Raw genomic sequence first — 15004 nt, 5'->3', positions numbered from 1 at the left:
AGTTCGAATCGCATTGGAGGATGGATTCTATTTTCAATCGTTTTGATTAAATATCATATTTACTCGAGTATTCGAATTAAATTTTGCTGCTTCGAGCATTTGTTTAATTAAAGTGGCGCTGTAATGCTTTGTTTTTGGAGGTGTTTGCATTTAGTTTAATTTATTTGGGTGGATACACTGCCCTCTAGTCTGCCTCATTTTACATGCCCAAATCCAGCTGCTCCCTGTTAAGACCAACATAAGCTTTTTTTTTTTTTTTTTAAGCTAATGTATTTTAATTAGGGCTGTCAAAATTATCGCGTTAACGAGCGGTAATTAATTTTTTAAATTAATCCCGTTAAAATATTTGACGCAATTAACGCACAAATGCCCCGCTCAAACAGATTAAAATGACAGCAGAGTGAAAGGTGTACTTGTTCTGTTTTTCGGAGTTTTGCCGCCCTCTGCTGGTGCTTGGGTGCGGCTGATTTTATGGGCTTCAGCACCCATGAGCTTTGTGTAAGTAATTATTGACATCAACAATGGCGGGCTATTAGTTTATTTTTTGATTGAAAATTTTACAAATTCTATTAAAACGAAATCATGAAGTGGGGTTTCAATATAAAATTTCTATAACGTGAACTAACGTTTATTTTTTAAGTACTACAAGTCTTTCTATCCATGCATCGCTTTAACAGAATGTTAATAATGGTAATGCCATCTTGTTGATTTATTGTTATAATAAAGAAATACAGTACTTATGTACCGTATGTTGAATGTATATATCCATCTTGTGTCTTATCTTTCCATTCCAACAATAATTTACAGAAAAATATGGCATATTTTATAGAAGGTTTGAATTTCGATTAATTGTGATTAATTAATTTTTAAGCTGTAATTAACTCAATTAAAATTTTTAATCGTTTGACACCCCTAATTTTAATGCATTCGTAATTTAGTTTAAAGCTATATTTAGCCAATTTTTGTGGGAATATGTGTCGGAACTATTTGTTGAGAGCATTGTAAAAAAAAAAAAAGTTAGTATTTCATAGCATTTAAGCTAGTGGACTTTTGCTATGTAAGTTAGCCAATTGTTCTTTTGCTGTACATATGTAGATCCTTATTTTTTATTTATTTTTTTATACCGTTTGAAGCCCAGCTCAGGCATTTAAATTTTTTCATGTTTATCCGATTACTCGATTATTCAAACTAACTAGTTCATCGATTAATCGACTACTAAAATAAGCGATAGCTGCAGCCCTAGTGTGTTATCAAGCGTAATGAAATAAGATTTTTTTTTAATAAGATCTAGAAGTTTTTGAGTGAAAACAGTAAAAAAAAAAGTTTTTCCTAGTCACTTCTGAGATGCAATTGTTGGCTGTTTTCAACAATGTACATCGAAAATAAAGACATCGATTGACTGAAAATGGTTCAATATTAGATGAAATGTCTTGTTTTTTTGTGTATATTTATAATTGCTCCTTACCTAAAAAAATGTTTATTTGGGTGGATACACTGCCTTCTAGTCTGCCTCATTTTACATGGCCAAATCCAGCTGCTCCCTGTTAAGACCAACATAAGCTAGGTTTTTGTTTAAGCTAATGTATTTTAATGCATTCGTATTTTAGTTTAAAGGTATATTTAGCCAATTTTTGTGTGAATATGTGTTGGAACCATTTGTTAAGAGCATTGTAAAAATAAAAAGTATTTTATAGCATTTAAGATAGTGGACATTTGCTATGTAACTCAGCCAATTGTTCTTTTGTTGTACACATGTAGATCCTTATTTATTATTTATTTAAATATATACCGTTTGAGGCCCAGCTCAGGTATTTTAATTTTTTTCATATGTATCCGATTACTCGATCCTTCGAACTAACTAGTTCATCGATTAATCAACTACTAAAATAAGCGATAGCTGCAGCCCTAGTGTCTTATCAAGCGTAATGAATTTTTTAGGTAAGAAATAAGATTTTCTTATAAGATCTAGAAGTTTTTGAGTGAAAACAGTTAAAAAAAAGTTTTTTTTCCTAGTCACTTCTGAGATGCGATTGTTGGCTGTTTTCAACAATGTACATCGAAAATAAAGACATTGATTGACTGAAAATGGTTCAATATTACATGAAATGTCTTGTTTTTTTGTGTATATTTCAGGGCTGTCAAAATTATCGCGTTAACGGGCGGTAATAAATTTTTAAATTAATCACGTTAAAATATTTGACGCAATTAACGCACATGCCCCGCTCAGATTAAAATGACAGATGTGTAATGTCCGCTTGTTACTTGTTTTTTGTTATTTGGCGCCCTCTGCTCTGGGGAGTGAGCATGGTGTAATGACATCAACAATGGCGAGCTACTAGTTTATTTTTTGATTGAAAATTTAACAAATTTTAATAAAACGAAAACATTAAGAGGGGTTTTAATATAAAATTTCTATAACTTGTACTAACATTTATCTTTTAAGAACTACAAGTTTTTCTATCCATGGATCGCTTTAAGAGAATGTTAATAATGTTAATGCCATCTTGTTGATTTATTGTTATAATAAACACAGTACTTATGTACCGTATGTTGAATGTATATATATATGTGTTTTATCTTTTCATTCCAACAATAATTTACAGAAAAATATGGCATATTTTATAGATGGTTTGAATTCCGATTAATTCCGATTAATAAATTTTTAAGCTGTAACTAACTCGATTAAAAATTTTAATCGTTTGACAGCCCTGGTATATTTATAATTGCTCATTACCTAAAAAAGTTTTTTAATCCCATTACTCGATAGAATTGTCAGTCGAATACTCGATTACTAAAATATTCGATATCTGCAGCCCTATAAAAATGTATTCAGGTTGAAGAAAATCAAAGCAAACTTTAAAAAAAAAAAAAAAAAACTACATGCGTTTCATTGAGTTTGTCACTCGTGCGCGTCCAAGTCATTTGAAGTTGGATGGCTAGCAGCGAATGAACAAACCGTCTGTCACCGTCAATGGCAACTTTAATCGCCGTCGTTTCTTTTATTGTTGAAGGAAACCGGAAGTAGCTTGCGCGTGACGAGTGTAGCGTTGACGCGGCTCTGGTGTATTCAGTGCGGCTCATCACAACATCGCGGCTTTGTTCGCTCGGGATTCTTCCATGCAGGTTCGTAAATTCTGTATTTTGATACCAATTCAAAAGGTTAGCAGAGATTTTCGGAGGAAATAGTCGTTTCGTGCATGTGGACTTGTCATCAGACCTTGTACTGAGAGGATGGAGTCGGTGCAATAATGAAATGGCGGCCGACTCCGGCTCAGTGACGTCCGTCATGTCATCAGCTGGTTGTGTTGTGCGTGTCGGTGAAGCGAGTGGTGCATTGCGGCTGTACGGGGTGACGTAGCGCGGTAGTGATCTTTTCTAGGAGTCATTTCACGCATGCATATAACTGGTCCTTATTAGCAGGTGATTCACCTAAGACCTGACTCCAATTCAGGACTAGGAGCCATCTCGGAGTCCCTCAAGTCACTTTGACATAGTTTTGGGACACTGCGATGACACAAGATGATAAAAAGGCTTTGTTTTTGTCTGAATGGAAGCTGTTGGTTCTATTTTTTGGAAAGTGTTGATGCCAGCTGGCCATGTCCACCATGGTGTACCCTCGAGAAGAAGCCCTGGAGCGTCTTAGCCAGGACGAGATCGTGGTTAACACCAAGGCCGTCATGCAAGGCTTGGAGACACTACGTGGCGAGCACGCCCAGCTTCTCAACTCGCTCCTGGACTGCGCCCAGCCACACGCCGTGCAGGAAAAGTCCGGCGTGCTGCGGAAGAGCATGGAAGCCATCGAGTTGGGATTGGGAGAAGCGCAGGTAAGTGACCGTCGGGAGGTATGCCCGGATTTCTGGAATCAGCTGAGCTGGCGTCCGGCGTGCAGGTGATCATCGCGCTGTCGGGGCACCTGAGCGCCGTGGAGTCCGAGAAGCAGAAGCTCCGAGCTCAGGTGCGGCGTCTTTGTCAAGAAAACCAGTGGCTTCGTGACGAGCTGGCGGCCACGCAACATAAGCTGCAGTGCAGTGAGCAGAGCGTGGCGCAGCTGGAGGAGGAGAAGAAGCACCTAGAGTTCATGAACCAGATCAAGAAGCTGGACGACGACGACTCTGTAGCCGCCTCGCCCTCTGAGGACAAGAACCAAAGCTCGGGTGGAGACACTTCTAAGGACAGCCTAGACGACTTGTTCCCCAACGACGACGAACACGGGGCAGGTACGAGAAAATCCGCCTGCGTTTGAAAAGCTCTCACTCAGACAACTGTTTGGAATGATTTCCAAGCAGCTCAGCCGAGCGGCGAAGCGGCGGCGCAGCAGGGCGGTTACGAGATCCCGGCCCGCCTCAGGACTCTCCACAATCTGGTGATCCAGTATGCCTCTCAGGGCCGCTACGAAGTGGCCGTGCCGCTTTGTAAGCAGGCCTTGGAGGACCTTGAGAAGACATCAGGGCACGATCACCCCGACGTAGCTACGATGCTTAATATCTTGGCTCTAGTCTACAGGTGCCCCATGATACTCAGCTAGCTTAGATGCTAACTAGGAATAGCTCTCTCAGGTTTATTGATTTCCAAATATTACATGTGTTCAGGGACCAGAACAAATACAAAGAAGCGGCGCACCTCCTCAACGATGCCCTCGCCATCAGAGAAAAGACGCTAGGCAAGGACCATCCGGCGGTAGCTGCCACCCTCAACAACCTGGCCGTCCTCTATGGCAAGAGGGGCAAGTACAAGGAGGCCGAGCCTTTGTGCAAACGAGCGCTGGAGATCCGAGAGAAGGTAGGACAGTTCGTCTCTTGGGAACTTAACAGTGTCTGTGATAGAGTCACTCTTTGCTTCCAGGTGTTGGGCAAGTACCACCCTGACGTGGCCAAGCAGCTGAACAACCTGGCGCTGCTGTGCCAGAACCAGGCCAAGTACACAGAGGTGGAGTACTACTACCGCCGCGCGCTGGAGATCTACCAATCCAAGTTGGGCGCTGACGACCCCAATGTGGCCAAGACCAAAAACAACCTGGTGGGAGTGCTATTCCGCTTTGTCCTTTGGTTTCGGATATGTGCGTCAGCCTTACGCGTGTTGCTTGCAGGCGACGTGCTACTTGAAGCAGGGCAAGTTCAAGGATGCGGAAACGCTTTACAAGGACATCTTGACCCGAGCGCACGAGCGGGACTTTGGTTCCGTCAACAGTGAGTCGCGTGCCACCTAAAAAACCTCGATTAAACTGCTATGCAAGCGCTTGAAAATTGTCTACTCGCAGATGACAACAAGCCCATTTGGATGCACGCAGAAGAGCGAGAGGAGAGCAAGGTGAGCTTGATGTGGCACGACTTGTCAAATTGAAAACCGCGAGTCACATTTCCTTTCCGCTAGGGCAAGCGCAAGGAGCCGGGGCCGTATGTGGAGTACGGGAGCTGGTACAAGGCATGCAAGGTGGACAGGTGAGCGGGTAGAGAAAAACTGTTGCAAGCCAAGGTATTTGGAAAAAAAACTGTTCTTCTTGTCACAGCCCCACGGTCAACACCACCCTCAAGAGTTTAGGTGCCCTCTACCGTCGACAGGGCAAACTAGAGGCAGCAGAGACGTTGGAAGAGTGCGCTAGCAAGTCCCGCAAGCAGGTGGCGTGACAGTACAGTTGATGGAGAAGGTCTCGGACAGCCTTGACCCACTGTGTTTGCTTCTTCAGGGCTTTGACGCCATCAACCAAAGCAAGGTGGTGGAGCTCCTGAAGGACGGAGGAGGAGAGCGAGGCCGACACAGCAGGGAAGGGGGGAGCAATTCCGGCGCGCCGAGGGGGGACGGCGAGGCCGACGACTCTGCAGAGTGGAACGGGGTCAGTCCTGGAATTGCTCTAGCTAAACCCGAAGCGCACTGGTTGACTGTATGGGTGGTCGCAGGACGGAAGCGGCTCCCTTCGCCGCAGCGGCTCCTTCGGGAAGATCCGCGACGCCCTTAGAAGGAGCAGCGAGATGCTGGTGAAGAAGCTGCAAGGCAGCGGACCGCAGGATGCGCGCAACCCAGGGTGGGCAGGTGCCTACGTCCGGCATACAGTGGGGCAAATAAGTATTTAGTCAACCACCAATTGTGCAGGTTCTCCTATTTGAAAAGATTAGAGAGGCCTGTAATTGTAAACATGGGTAAACCTCAACCATGAGAGACAGAATGTGGAACGAAAAAAACCAAAAAATCACATTGTTTGAGTTTTAAAGAATTTATTTCCAAATTAGAGTGGAAAATAAGTATTTGGTCACCTACAAACAAGCAAGATTTCTGGCTGTCAAAGAGGTCTAACTTCTTCTAACGAGGCCTAACGAGGCTCCACTCGTTACCTGTATTAATGGCACCTGTTTTAACTCATTATCGGTATAAAAGACACCTGTCCACAGTCACACTCCAAACTCCACTATGGCCAAGACCTGCTGTTGAAGGACACCAGAGACAAAATTGTAGACCTGCACCAAGGTGGGAAGACTGAATCTGCAATAGGTAAAACGCTTGGTGTAAAGAAATCAACTGTGGGTGCAATTATTAGAAAATGGAAGACATACAAGACCACTGATAATCTCCCACGATCTGGGGCTCCATGCAAGATCTCACCCCGTGGCGTCAAAATGATAACAACGGTGAGCAAAAATCCCAGAACCACACGGGGAGACCTAGTGAACGACCTACAGAGAGCTGGGATAACAGTAACAAAGGCTACTATCAGTAAAACAATGCGCCGCCAGGGACTCAAATCCTGCACTGCCAGACGTGTCCCTCTGCTGAAAAAAGTACACGTCCAGGCCCGTCTGCGGTTCGCTAGAGGGCATTTGGATGATCCAGAAGAGGACTTGGAGAATGTGTTATGGTCAGATGAAACCAAAATAGAACTTTTTGGTAGAAACACAGGTTCTCAAGTTTGGAGGAGAAAGAATACTGAATTGCATCCGAAGAACACCATACCCCCTGTGAAGCATGGGGGTGGAAACATCATGCTTTGGGGCTGTTTTTCTGCAAAGGGACCAGGACGACTGATCTGTGTATAGGAAAGAATGAATGGGGCCATGTTTCGAGAGATTTTGAGTGAAAATCTCCTTCCATCAGCAAGGGCATTGAAGATGAGACGTGGCTGGGTCTTTCAGTATGACAATGATCCCAAACACACAGCCAGGGCAACAAAGGAGTGGCTTCGTAAGAAGCATCTCAAGGTTCTGGAGTGGCCTAGTAAGTCTCCAGATCTCAACCCCATAGAAAATCTGTGGAGGGAGTTGAAAGTCCGTCGACAGCCCCAAAACATCACCGTTCTAGAGGAGATCTGCATGGAGGAATGGGCCAAAATACCAGCAACAGTGTGTGAAAAGCTTGTGAAGAGTTACAGAAAACATTTGGCCTCAGTTATTGCCAAAAAAGGTACATAACAAAGTATTGAGATTAACTTTTGGTATTGACCAAATTAGTGCTGCAACGATTAATCGATTAAGTCGAGTATTCGATTAGAAAAAAATATTCGAATTGAATTTTGCTGCTTCGAGTATTCGTTTAATTAAAGTGGTGTTGTAATGGTTTGTTTCGAAAGTGTTTGCGTTTAGTTTGATTTGGGTGGATACACTGCCCTCTAGTCTGCCTCATTTCACGTGACTAAATCCAGCTGCTCCTTGTTAAGACCAACATAAGCTAAGTTTTAGTTTGCGCTAATGTTTTTTTAAAGCATTCGTAAAGTAGTTTATGGGTATATTTAGCCATTTTTCGTGGGAATATGTGTCTGAACCATTTGTTAAGAGCATTGTGTAAATAATAAAAAAAACATTAGCGTTTTATAGCATTTAAGCTAGCGGCCTTTTGCTAAGTAAGTTAGCCAAATGTTCTTTTGTTGTACATAGAACCTCATTTTTTTGTTTTTTATACCGTTTGAGGCTCAGCTCAGGTATTTTAAATTTTTTATGTTCCTTATCCGATTACTCGAATAATCGAACAAACTAGCTCATCGATTAATCGACTACTAAAATCATCGATAGCTGCAGCCCTAGACCAAATACTTATTTTCCACCATGATTTGCAATTAAATTCTTTAAAAATCAAACAATGCAATTTTCAGTTTTTTTTTTCCACATTCTGTCTTTCATGGTTGAGGTTTACCCATGTTGACAATTACAAGCCTCTCTAATATTTTTAAGTGGGAGAACTTGCACAATTAGTGGTTGACTAAACACTTATTTGCCCCACTGTAAGTGCGACGACAAGACGAGGCTTGATGATGTTTTTGTTTCCCAGGATGAAGAGAGCGAGCTCCCTTAATTTCCTTAACAAGAGTACCGAGGAGGCGGCGCAGGTAAGGTTTTTAGGACAAAGATTTTCCCTCAAATACTGCTGAATGTAAAATTTTGCTGCGGTTATACAGGATGCAAACTCAGGCCTTTCGGACTGCCGGGGCCTCAGCGCTAGCAACGTGGACCTGACGAGACGCAACTCCCTAATTGGCTAGATGCAGCCAGGAGCCGGGACACTTCCAGTTCTCTTTTTTTGAATGACATTCCCACTCAGCATGAAAACACGTCGCCACCTTGACGTGTCATCCACCGCGCCGCTACGATTAGCACTAGCTTGTTTAGAAAGCGGCCGCCGCTTCGAAACAATACAGGAAGCGCTTGTTCGTGTACAGATGTAGCACCTTAATGAATGTCGCACAATTGAGTCGGATTGTATCGGTACTTCTCGCCACTCTCAGCAAATCATACGTGCTTGAAGACGCTTCAGTGAATAAACGTGACAATGTGACAAGTTTTTATTTCAAGTTTTGTCGTTTCCAAAAGCTTTGGTTTGGGGGTTGGGCGGAGGAGGGAGCACAGACGAAGGTCACGCATCAGCCCGTCAGACACCTTCCTGCCGCATCTTAAGACTCCCGAAAAAATAAGAGGATCCACTTCTCGTTATTCCTTCTGCCGCTTTATTTACACCTACCCACAATGCTTTACTTCTGATCATGTCGCGGCTATGATCCCTCCTCCAGACCCGCTGTGCAGCATAGTGTGTGTGTAAGTGTGTGTGTGTGTGTAAACAAGCGGCTGCACGAGTACAACAAACACAAGTTGCTGGGGGTGGCCACACCTCCCCAACGCCCACTTAGAGGTCACTCTCGCCGTAGAGGGCGCTGGAGAAGGAGATGTAGTCGAGGGCGCCGGCGGGACAGTCGGCACCGACGTAGCGCGTCATGCGGCTAATGCAGTACTCGGCCTGCTCGGGTGGCAGCTCCCGGCGGAGCTCCTCCACTGTGATGTAGTTCTAAGTTGTGGGAGGGAGAAATTTCTCATTCCTTGCTCTGATTGAACCACGCTTTAATCAAATGTAATAAATGCCTACTTTGTCTGAGGCCAGAATCTTGAAGGAAGCCATGACTTGCTCGGCCGTGTCGGTTTCTGCGGTTTCTCGGGTCATGAAGTCGATGAAGGCCTGGAAGGTGACGACGCCAGTGTTGTTGGGGTCCACCAGGGTCATGATGCGGGCAAACTCAACCTCTCCCTGTTAACAAAGACACTGTTGAGAAGACCTACACTAATACAAGTCTTGCGTGCTAGCTGAGGCGCACCAGGTCGTAGCCCATGGAGATCAAGCAGGCACGGAAGTCGTCTGGGTCCATCATGCCGTTTCTCTTCTGCAAAGACAAATTGAGGTTAGTTCTTCATTTAATCTGTATGCAAGTTGTAAAAGTCAATCACTTACCCTGTCAAAGTGGTTGAAGGAGGCCCTGAATTCATTAAGCTGTTCCTGACTGATGCCCTTGGCGTCACGGGTCAGGATCTGGTTCTCCACCTCATTGATGGTTCTGGCAATTGTGGTAAGAAGTTGCTCCCAGCCCACTCGGATGTGCTGCGAAGAATAGAGAGGGACGTGAGCGCACTGGAACAGGGAAAGCCCTGACTACGCCTCGACTTCGACGTTACCTCCATGGTGTAGTTGGTGTGCTTGTTGTCGAAAATGAGCGACTCCTGACTCAACTGGTGGTCGCCCTCCAGCTTGTCGATGTTGGACTTGTAGTTGATGATGTTCTGCTCGTACTGCTTCAGACTGTTCATCTGTTCCTCGAGAGAGCCGGCGATGTCCACAGACACGTGGCTAATCTCCTGCAACAAGTGACAGGCGAGCAACCGTTTTGTTTCTGCCAAGAATGAAGGTATTTATCAACATCTCACCTCCATTTTGGTTTGGATCCAAGGTCCGATGATGTTGGCCTGGGCGGCAAACTGGCGCCTGAGCCGCTCGTTGGCCTGCTGTCGGGCAACTTCCTCCTGAAGCATTTGGTCTCTGAGGGGCACCAGGTGTTTTACCTGGTACAGCCACGTCACACCGTCAACAAAAAGGAGGGTTATGTGACCGGATGACACTTGTCCGTTAACTCACCGTGTCCCACTTGGTGCCGATGTCCTGGGGCGTAAGGTTGGTGTAGGGGTTGATACCGGACAGCTTGATTCCGTATGTCTGAGCGATTTTCAAGATCTCCGTGTGGATGCCCAATGTCGCCATGCGCTCTTTGTCGGCCTCGGGCAAGGTGGCTTTGAACTGGTCGTGGGCCGTGATCAGACTCTGCAGATGTGGAAATGTATTACTCTTTTTTTACCAACTTTTGTGGCTAGACAAAGACCTCAAGTGTTTTGCACCTGGATCTCCTCAATGCTGTGGACGATGAACATGTCCTGCAGGTCCTCCATAGCTCCATCCATCCAGTTGTTAAAGGGCGCTGCCCTTTTGGCAAACTCCAGGTACAGCTGGTCGATGGTCTCCCACAGCTTCTCCACACGCTATGGACAGGTATTGCTCATGTTACGACATAAAACGGCCGCTATCAACCTCGGTTGCCTTTTTGTACCTCCAGAGCATCCCGCCTCTTCTGGGTCAGAGTGCCCAGGTTGTCCCACTGGTCACAAATGCCCTGACAGCGGGCGTTGACACTAGCGGCATCGTGGTAGTCCAGCTCGCTGGAATGCGACACGGAGAATGAGGCCGTGAACGTTTAAAAGTCGACGACAGGAGCCATTTGTTTTACTTGAGTTCCTGTGCGATGGCAGCAATCTGCTCCACGCGGTCTTGGTGAGCAGCCAGGTCGCTCTCGAAGGCCTCGTGTTTCCTCATCAGTGCTCGGATCTCCATCAGAGACGCAGACTCGTAATCCTTCTTGGAGAGCAGGTCTTCCTTACCTGAACCACATTGGATAAGCGTTAGCTTAAGTCGAAATGCGTACTTCGTGTAAGCACTAGTTGCCACGTGCAATGACCGAAGACCAACCTGCGGTCCACGACTCGTGCATATTACACTTCTGCTTGAACTTCTCTGCCAGGTGGTCCAGCCTCTCTAGGCGGCGGATCTCTGTAAGCAGCCACTCCTCATAGCCCTTCTCCACTTGCTCCAGGCCCTTCCAGGCATTGGCAATGTCCTGCGAGAGGAAGGCGCCGCCATCCGGTGACTCGTGCGTCGCTCACTTTTGACATGCTCACGGAGGCGCGTGCTCACCGACACCATCTTGCCCTCAGAGGGCATGAAGGCAGGCCTGTTGCTGAGCCTCAGTTTGGTCTGCAGGGTGTTGAAGTTGATCTCCAGCTGACACTTTTCCTGCACACGGGGTGGCTTGTGCACACGGCGGTAGTCGCGGAAGTCCTCCAGCTTCTGCTGCATGGCCCGCATTGTCTGCTCGGCAACACGGTTCTCCAGCCAGGGGATGGTGCGGCGGATCCACTCCAGGAGCTGCGCTTGGCCCACGAGACATTTGCTTGCAAGGATAGCTCCGAACAAAAAGCAGGACAATGGACGTTTCTCACCTCACTGGCCAGTTTCTCATACTCTTCCATCAGCTTCTCGTTCTCCTGGTTGACCGCCAGGACCTTACAGATCCGGTTGGCGGCCGTCTCAGCCTGTCCATCAAATACATTAATTCCCAGGCTGTCAGAAGTCGAGGTTGCACGTACATAACCTGCTCCTGTGATCAAAACGTACCTGCTCGGCACCAGCGAAGGCGTGGTAGAAGCAGGACACGTAGGTCATGATGGCCTTCTCGTCAGGTTTGGGGGTGTTGACGATGTCTAAGGGTCACAACCACAGTTAGTCTGAAGATATTTTTATAATGTTTTCAAACAATAGGTACAAACAGATGTCTGCTTGGTGGAAAGACACTAATTTGTTTGCAAGAATATGCTAGCTTCTACTGTACTCAAGCCAAAACGGACTATCTAACCTTCAGCATCCAACATCTTTGGGATATCCAGGTATTTCTCAGCCACCTCGAAGGCTGTGTTCAGGTTGCCGATGGGATCATCCTATGGGCAACAAACATGATATGTGACAAGTGACTCCCTGTCAGTAGGGAGGAGATCCATGAAGGCGAGAAAGAAGAAAGAACCTTTCTCAGTTTGGAGTAGTCGATGAGGTCGGGTCTGTGTCTATGAATGAGGGCGCACAGAGCCAGGCCGTCCTTCCAACTGAGACAGCAGAAGATCGCCATCAAGATCAGAAACTGAGAGGGTGCTGTCTTTCTCAATTTGGAGAACTCACCTGATGTGGAAGTTCTGCACGTTAACGTTCCTGTACGGGGCGGTCTTCCTCTGGCACCACAGAAGCAGACCCTCCTTGGCGGACGTTTCTGCACCAGAGCAGAGTATTCTCATCAACACATGCATTTCAAGCAAACGGAATGAAAATATTTTCTGGAGTGAAAATGACACACACCCTCGACAGAGATGTCCTGGATAGCGAAGCGCAAGATGATGGTCCAGATCATTCCGAGGGTCATTTTCACATTGCCGTCAACGATTTCTGTGGGCAACCGTATGTTATCAACAAGTGTCACGACGACGGAGACAACGAAACGTCAGCCTGCTCACCCTCTGCGCCGATGGACACCAGCTTGACGCCTTTGCTACAGATGAAGTCAAGAGCTTTATTGACATTGGCGATCTTGTGGAAGCGCATCTTTCCTTTGTCTGGCTTGGGGAGCCTCTCGCCTGCCCGTGAACACGCACCAGGTCAGCGTATACTTGGGGCTAAACTAAAGAGCCCTGGATTGGCCGAATCCTACCTGATATGACCTCTAGAAGCAACATCAACTTCAGGCCATTTCGGAAATCCTCCTCAATGTTCTCAATCTGTGTGCCGGCTTTCCTCAGGTGGGAGTTACACCAGGCTGTGAACGTCTGACGCACAAGAAATTGTCAGTTGCTGTAAAAACCATAATGTTGTTCTTTGGTGATGTCAGTTATGGAATGATCTCAAACTTTTGGGGACATCCATTAAAAAGGGGCATTGGCTGCCCGTTAGTGCCATCAAAACCCTATGACCCATCACTTGAGAATCATAGAGCAACAAGTGATGAAATCAAGTAAACTATTTTTGCGCACAATGTCCTATAGGTGATGACGCATCATCAGATGAAGTGAAAGGGGCTCGATCTACGTCTCAATTCCAGTGCGTCACACGACACCGAATGGAGGTCACTCGTAGAGTCTCGCTCGCATTTGATGTGCTCTCCCTGGAGGGGGGCCAGCCGGGGGTCCTGGCAGGTGCGGGGCTCCTTTTGCCTCGCATGACCAAATTTAGACAGGCTCCTAATCCAGCCCTCTCAGGCCACTAGGCCAAGTTGTGTGTGTGTGGAGCGTGGACAAGGTGCGCGGAGGCTAAATCGGGTTGCCATGGGACACCGGCGGACAGCTGAGAAGGCGAGATTCCTTAGGCCAGCTCCAAGAGGAAGGAATGGATCGGGGAGGATGACGAGTTTGCACAAACACTCCTGCTAGCAAGCTAATTGCTAATAGCCGTATGAAGTCATACCCCGAGCCCAGTCACACCTGTCGCTTTCTCAAGTCTTGTTATGAGGTCAGCCACTACCGACACCTCCTAATGATGTCACTTGAGAAAGGAAGGGGGGCGTCCCGGACTCCTGACAGACCACCTGTGATCAACCCCTGCCCACATCCCCTTCAAAAGCAAACAAACATTGCTGAAAACTTCACTTCCTGTCCAATTCATTCCAAGTTTTTAAGTGGACATGAAGGATGGCGAGTATTTTTAGGAGGAAATTCAACCATCTGTCGGTGTCTCTTAGCTACGTCGGATAAGCTCGGGCACCACAACACACGACCACCCCCAATTTCTGCGATTTGGGACACTTAATAGCTCGGCGCGTGACGTCACAAATTAGACAACAAATCAAAGTTGAGTCAAGTTTTAGAACTAGAGACTGAAGGCGTGATTATATTTAGACACTCCTGGCAAGGCGGGGGGTCGTGGATTGGGGGGAAGGAATGGGAGGGGGGGCAAGTGAAAGACAACACTGAGAAAGTTCCAAGGCCGAAAATATCTCCACAGTACAGGCTTGACGCCAGGAGCGCTAAAGAGATTTGTCAGTGGTGAACATGTTCAAAAAAATATAAGGTGATTTTAAAAGAAACTCTTGTCATGGCACACGCATAGATACGAAGACAGGTGGAGGTGTGTACCTTCCTCTGCTGCTTCTCCCAGGCCGGGTCGAGCAGCAGGTCTCGGTCCCAGTCATCCTCCTGGGTCATGTAGGTCTGCTCGTGGTGGATGGTGTACGTCATGTGGCTCTCGAGCGTCGTCATGGTGGCGGCTGAAAGAGATCAACAAGAGGGGGACACGAGCTCTGGTCCAGGGGGGGTCACGCCGTGCTCCACTCTGCCGGACTGACTGCCGCTCGGCCGTGAAGCCAGGGGTGAGTGTCAGGGTTGTGGCCCAAAAAAGGTGCCCATCGGGGGTGGAGCCTGGGTCAGCGGCCGCCTCAGGACACACCCCTCACCCTCCTCTCTCAGATGTGCACCTGTTGCTGCTAATGAAGCCCCAGCGAGGGACTGGAAGCGGGGTCGGCGATCTACGGGGGATGTCATACCGTCTTCCGGGTGGCAGGAAGTAAAATTAGCTAAATGTTGTTACTTGCTCACTCAAAGTACTTGGCGGAAAACACTCAGGTGACTTGAAGTTCTGCTCTGAGACCCCCAATTTGCCCAAATTTCAAAATCGTCCTATATGA

The 15004-nt window shown here is 46.7% G+C and overlaps 2 protein-coding genes across 3 annotated transcripts; one reads left to right on the top strand and one right to left on the bottom strand.

Moving 5' to 3' along the window:
- The first annotated feature begins 3014 nt into the window (after positions 1 to 3014).
- Positions 3015 to 8757, top strand: klc2 (kinesin light chain 2). 2 transcript variants are annotated; one of them, XM_057854939.1, is made up of 14 exons: positions 3015 to 3123; positions 3579 to 3824; positions 3890 to 4217; positions 4287 to 4503; positions 4590 to 4779; positions 4843 to 5016; positions 5087 to 5186; positions 5258 to 5307; positions 5371 to 5438; positions 5507 to 5615; positions 5684 to 5830; positions 5895 to 6019; positions 8251 to 8308; positions 8378 to 8757. In XM_057854939.1, the coding sequence occupies exons 2-14, from the start codon at positions 3597 to 3599 to the stop codon at positions 8459 to 8461; spliced, it is 1878 nt and encodes a 625-aa protein (XP_057710922.1). In that variant the 5' UTR covers positions 3015 to 3123; positions 3579 to 3596; the 3' UTR covers positions 8462 to 8757. The 2 variants fall into 2 exon arrangements, with proteins under 2 accessions (XP_057710922.1, XP_057710921.1); XM_057854938.1 differs by having other exon boundaries at positions 4284 to 4503.
- LOC130928381 (alpha-actinin-3) lies at positions 8737 to 14902 on the bottom strand. Its single transcript, XM_057854937.1, has 21 exons — positions 14457 to 14902; positions 13040 to 13154; positions 12846 to 12965; positions 12691 to 12777; positions 12517 to 12604; positions 12365 to 12443; positions 12200 to 12281; positions 11962 to 12047; positions 11787 to 11879; positions 11482 to 11712; positions 11257 to 11404; positions 11018 to 11168; positions 10841 to 10949; positions 10632 to 10772; positions 10375 to 10557; positions 10167 to 10301; positions 9918 to 10097; positions 9697 to 9843; positions 9563 to 9628; positions 9337 to 9495; positions 8737 to 9258 (listed from the first exon to the last, which is right to left on the bottom strand). Exons 1-21 carry the CDS (start codon positions 14577 to 14579, stop codon positions 9100 to 9102), a joined length of 2682 nt encoding a protein of 893 aa, XP_057710920.1. The 5' UTR covers positions 14580 to 14902; the 3' UTR covers positions 8737 to 9099.
- Positions 14903 to 15004: the final 102 nt, after the last annotated feature.

The sequence above is a fragment of the Corythoichthys intestinalis genome, chromosome 13, assembly GCF_030265065.1.
Source record: "Corythoichthys intestinalis isolate RoL2023-P3 chromosome 13, ASM3026506v1, whole genome shotgun sequence".
In the NCBI taxonomy this organism is placed as follows: domain Eukaryota; kingdom Metazoa; phylum Chordata; class Actinopteri; order Syngnathiformes; family Syngnathidae; genus Corythoichthys; species Corythoichthys intestinalis.
Note: the sequence above shows the minus strand (reverse complement) of the source record. Positions and strands in the feature narration are given on the sequence as shown.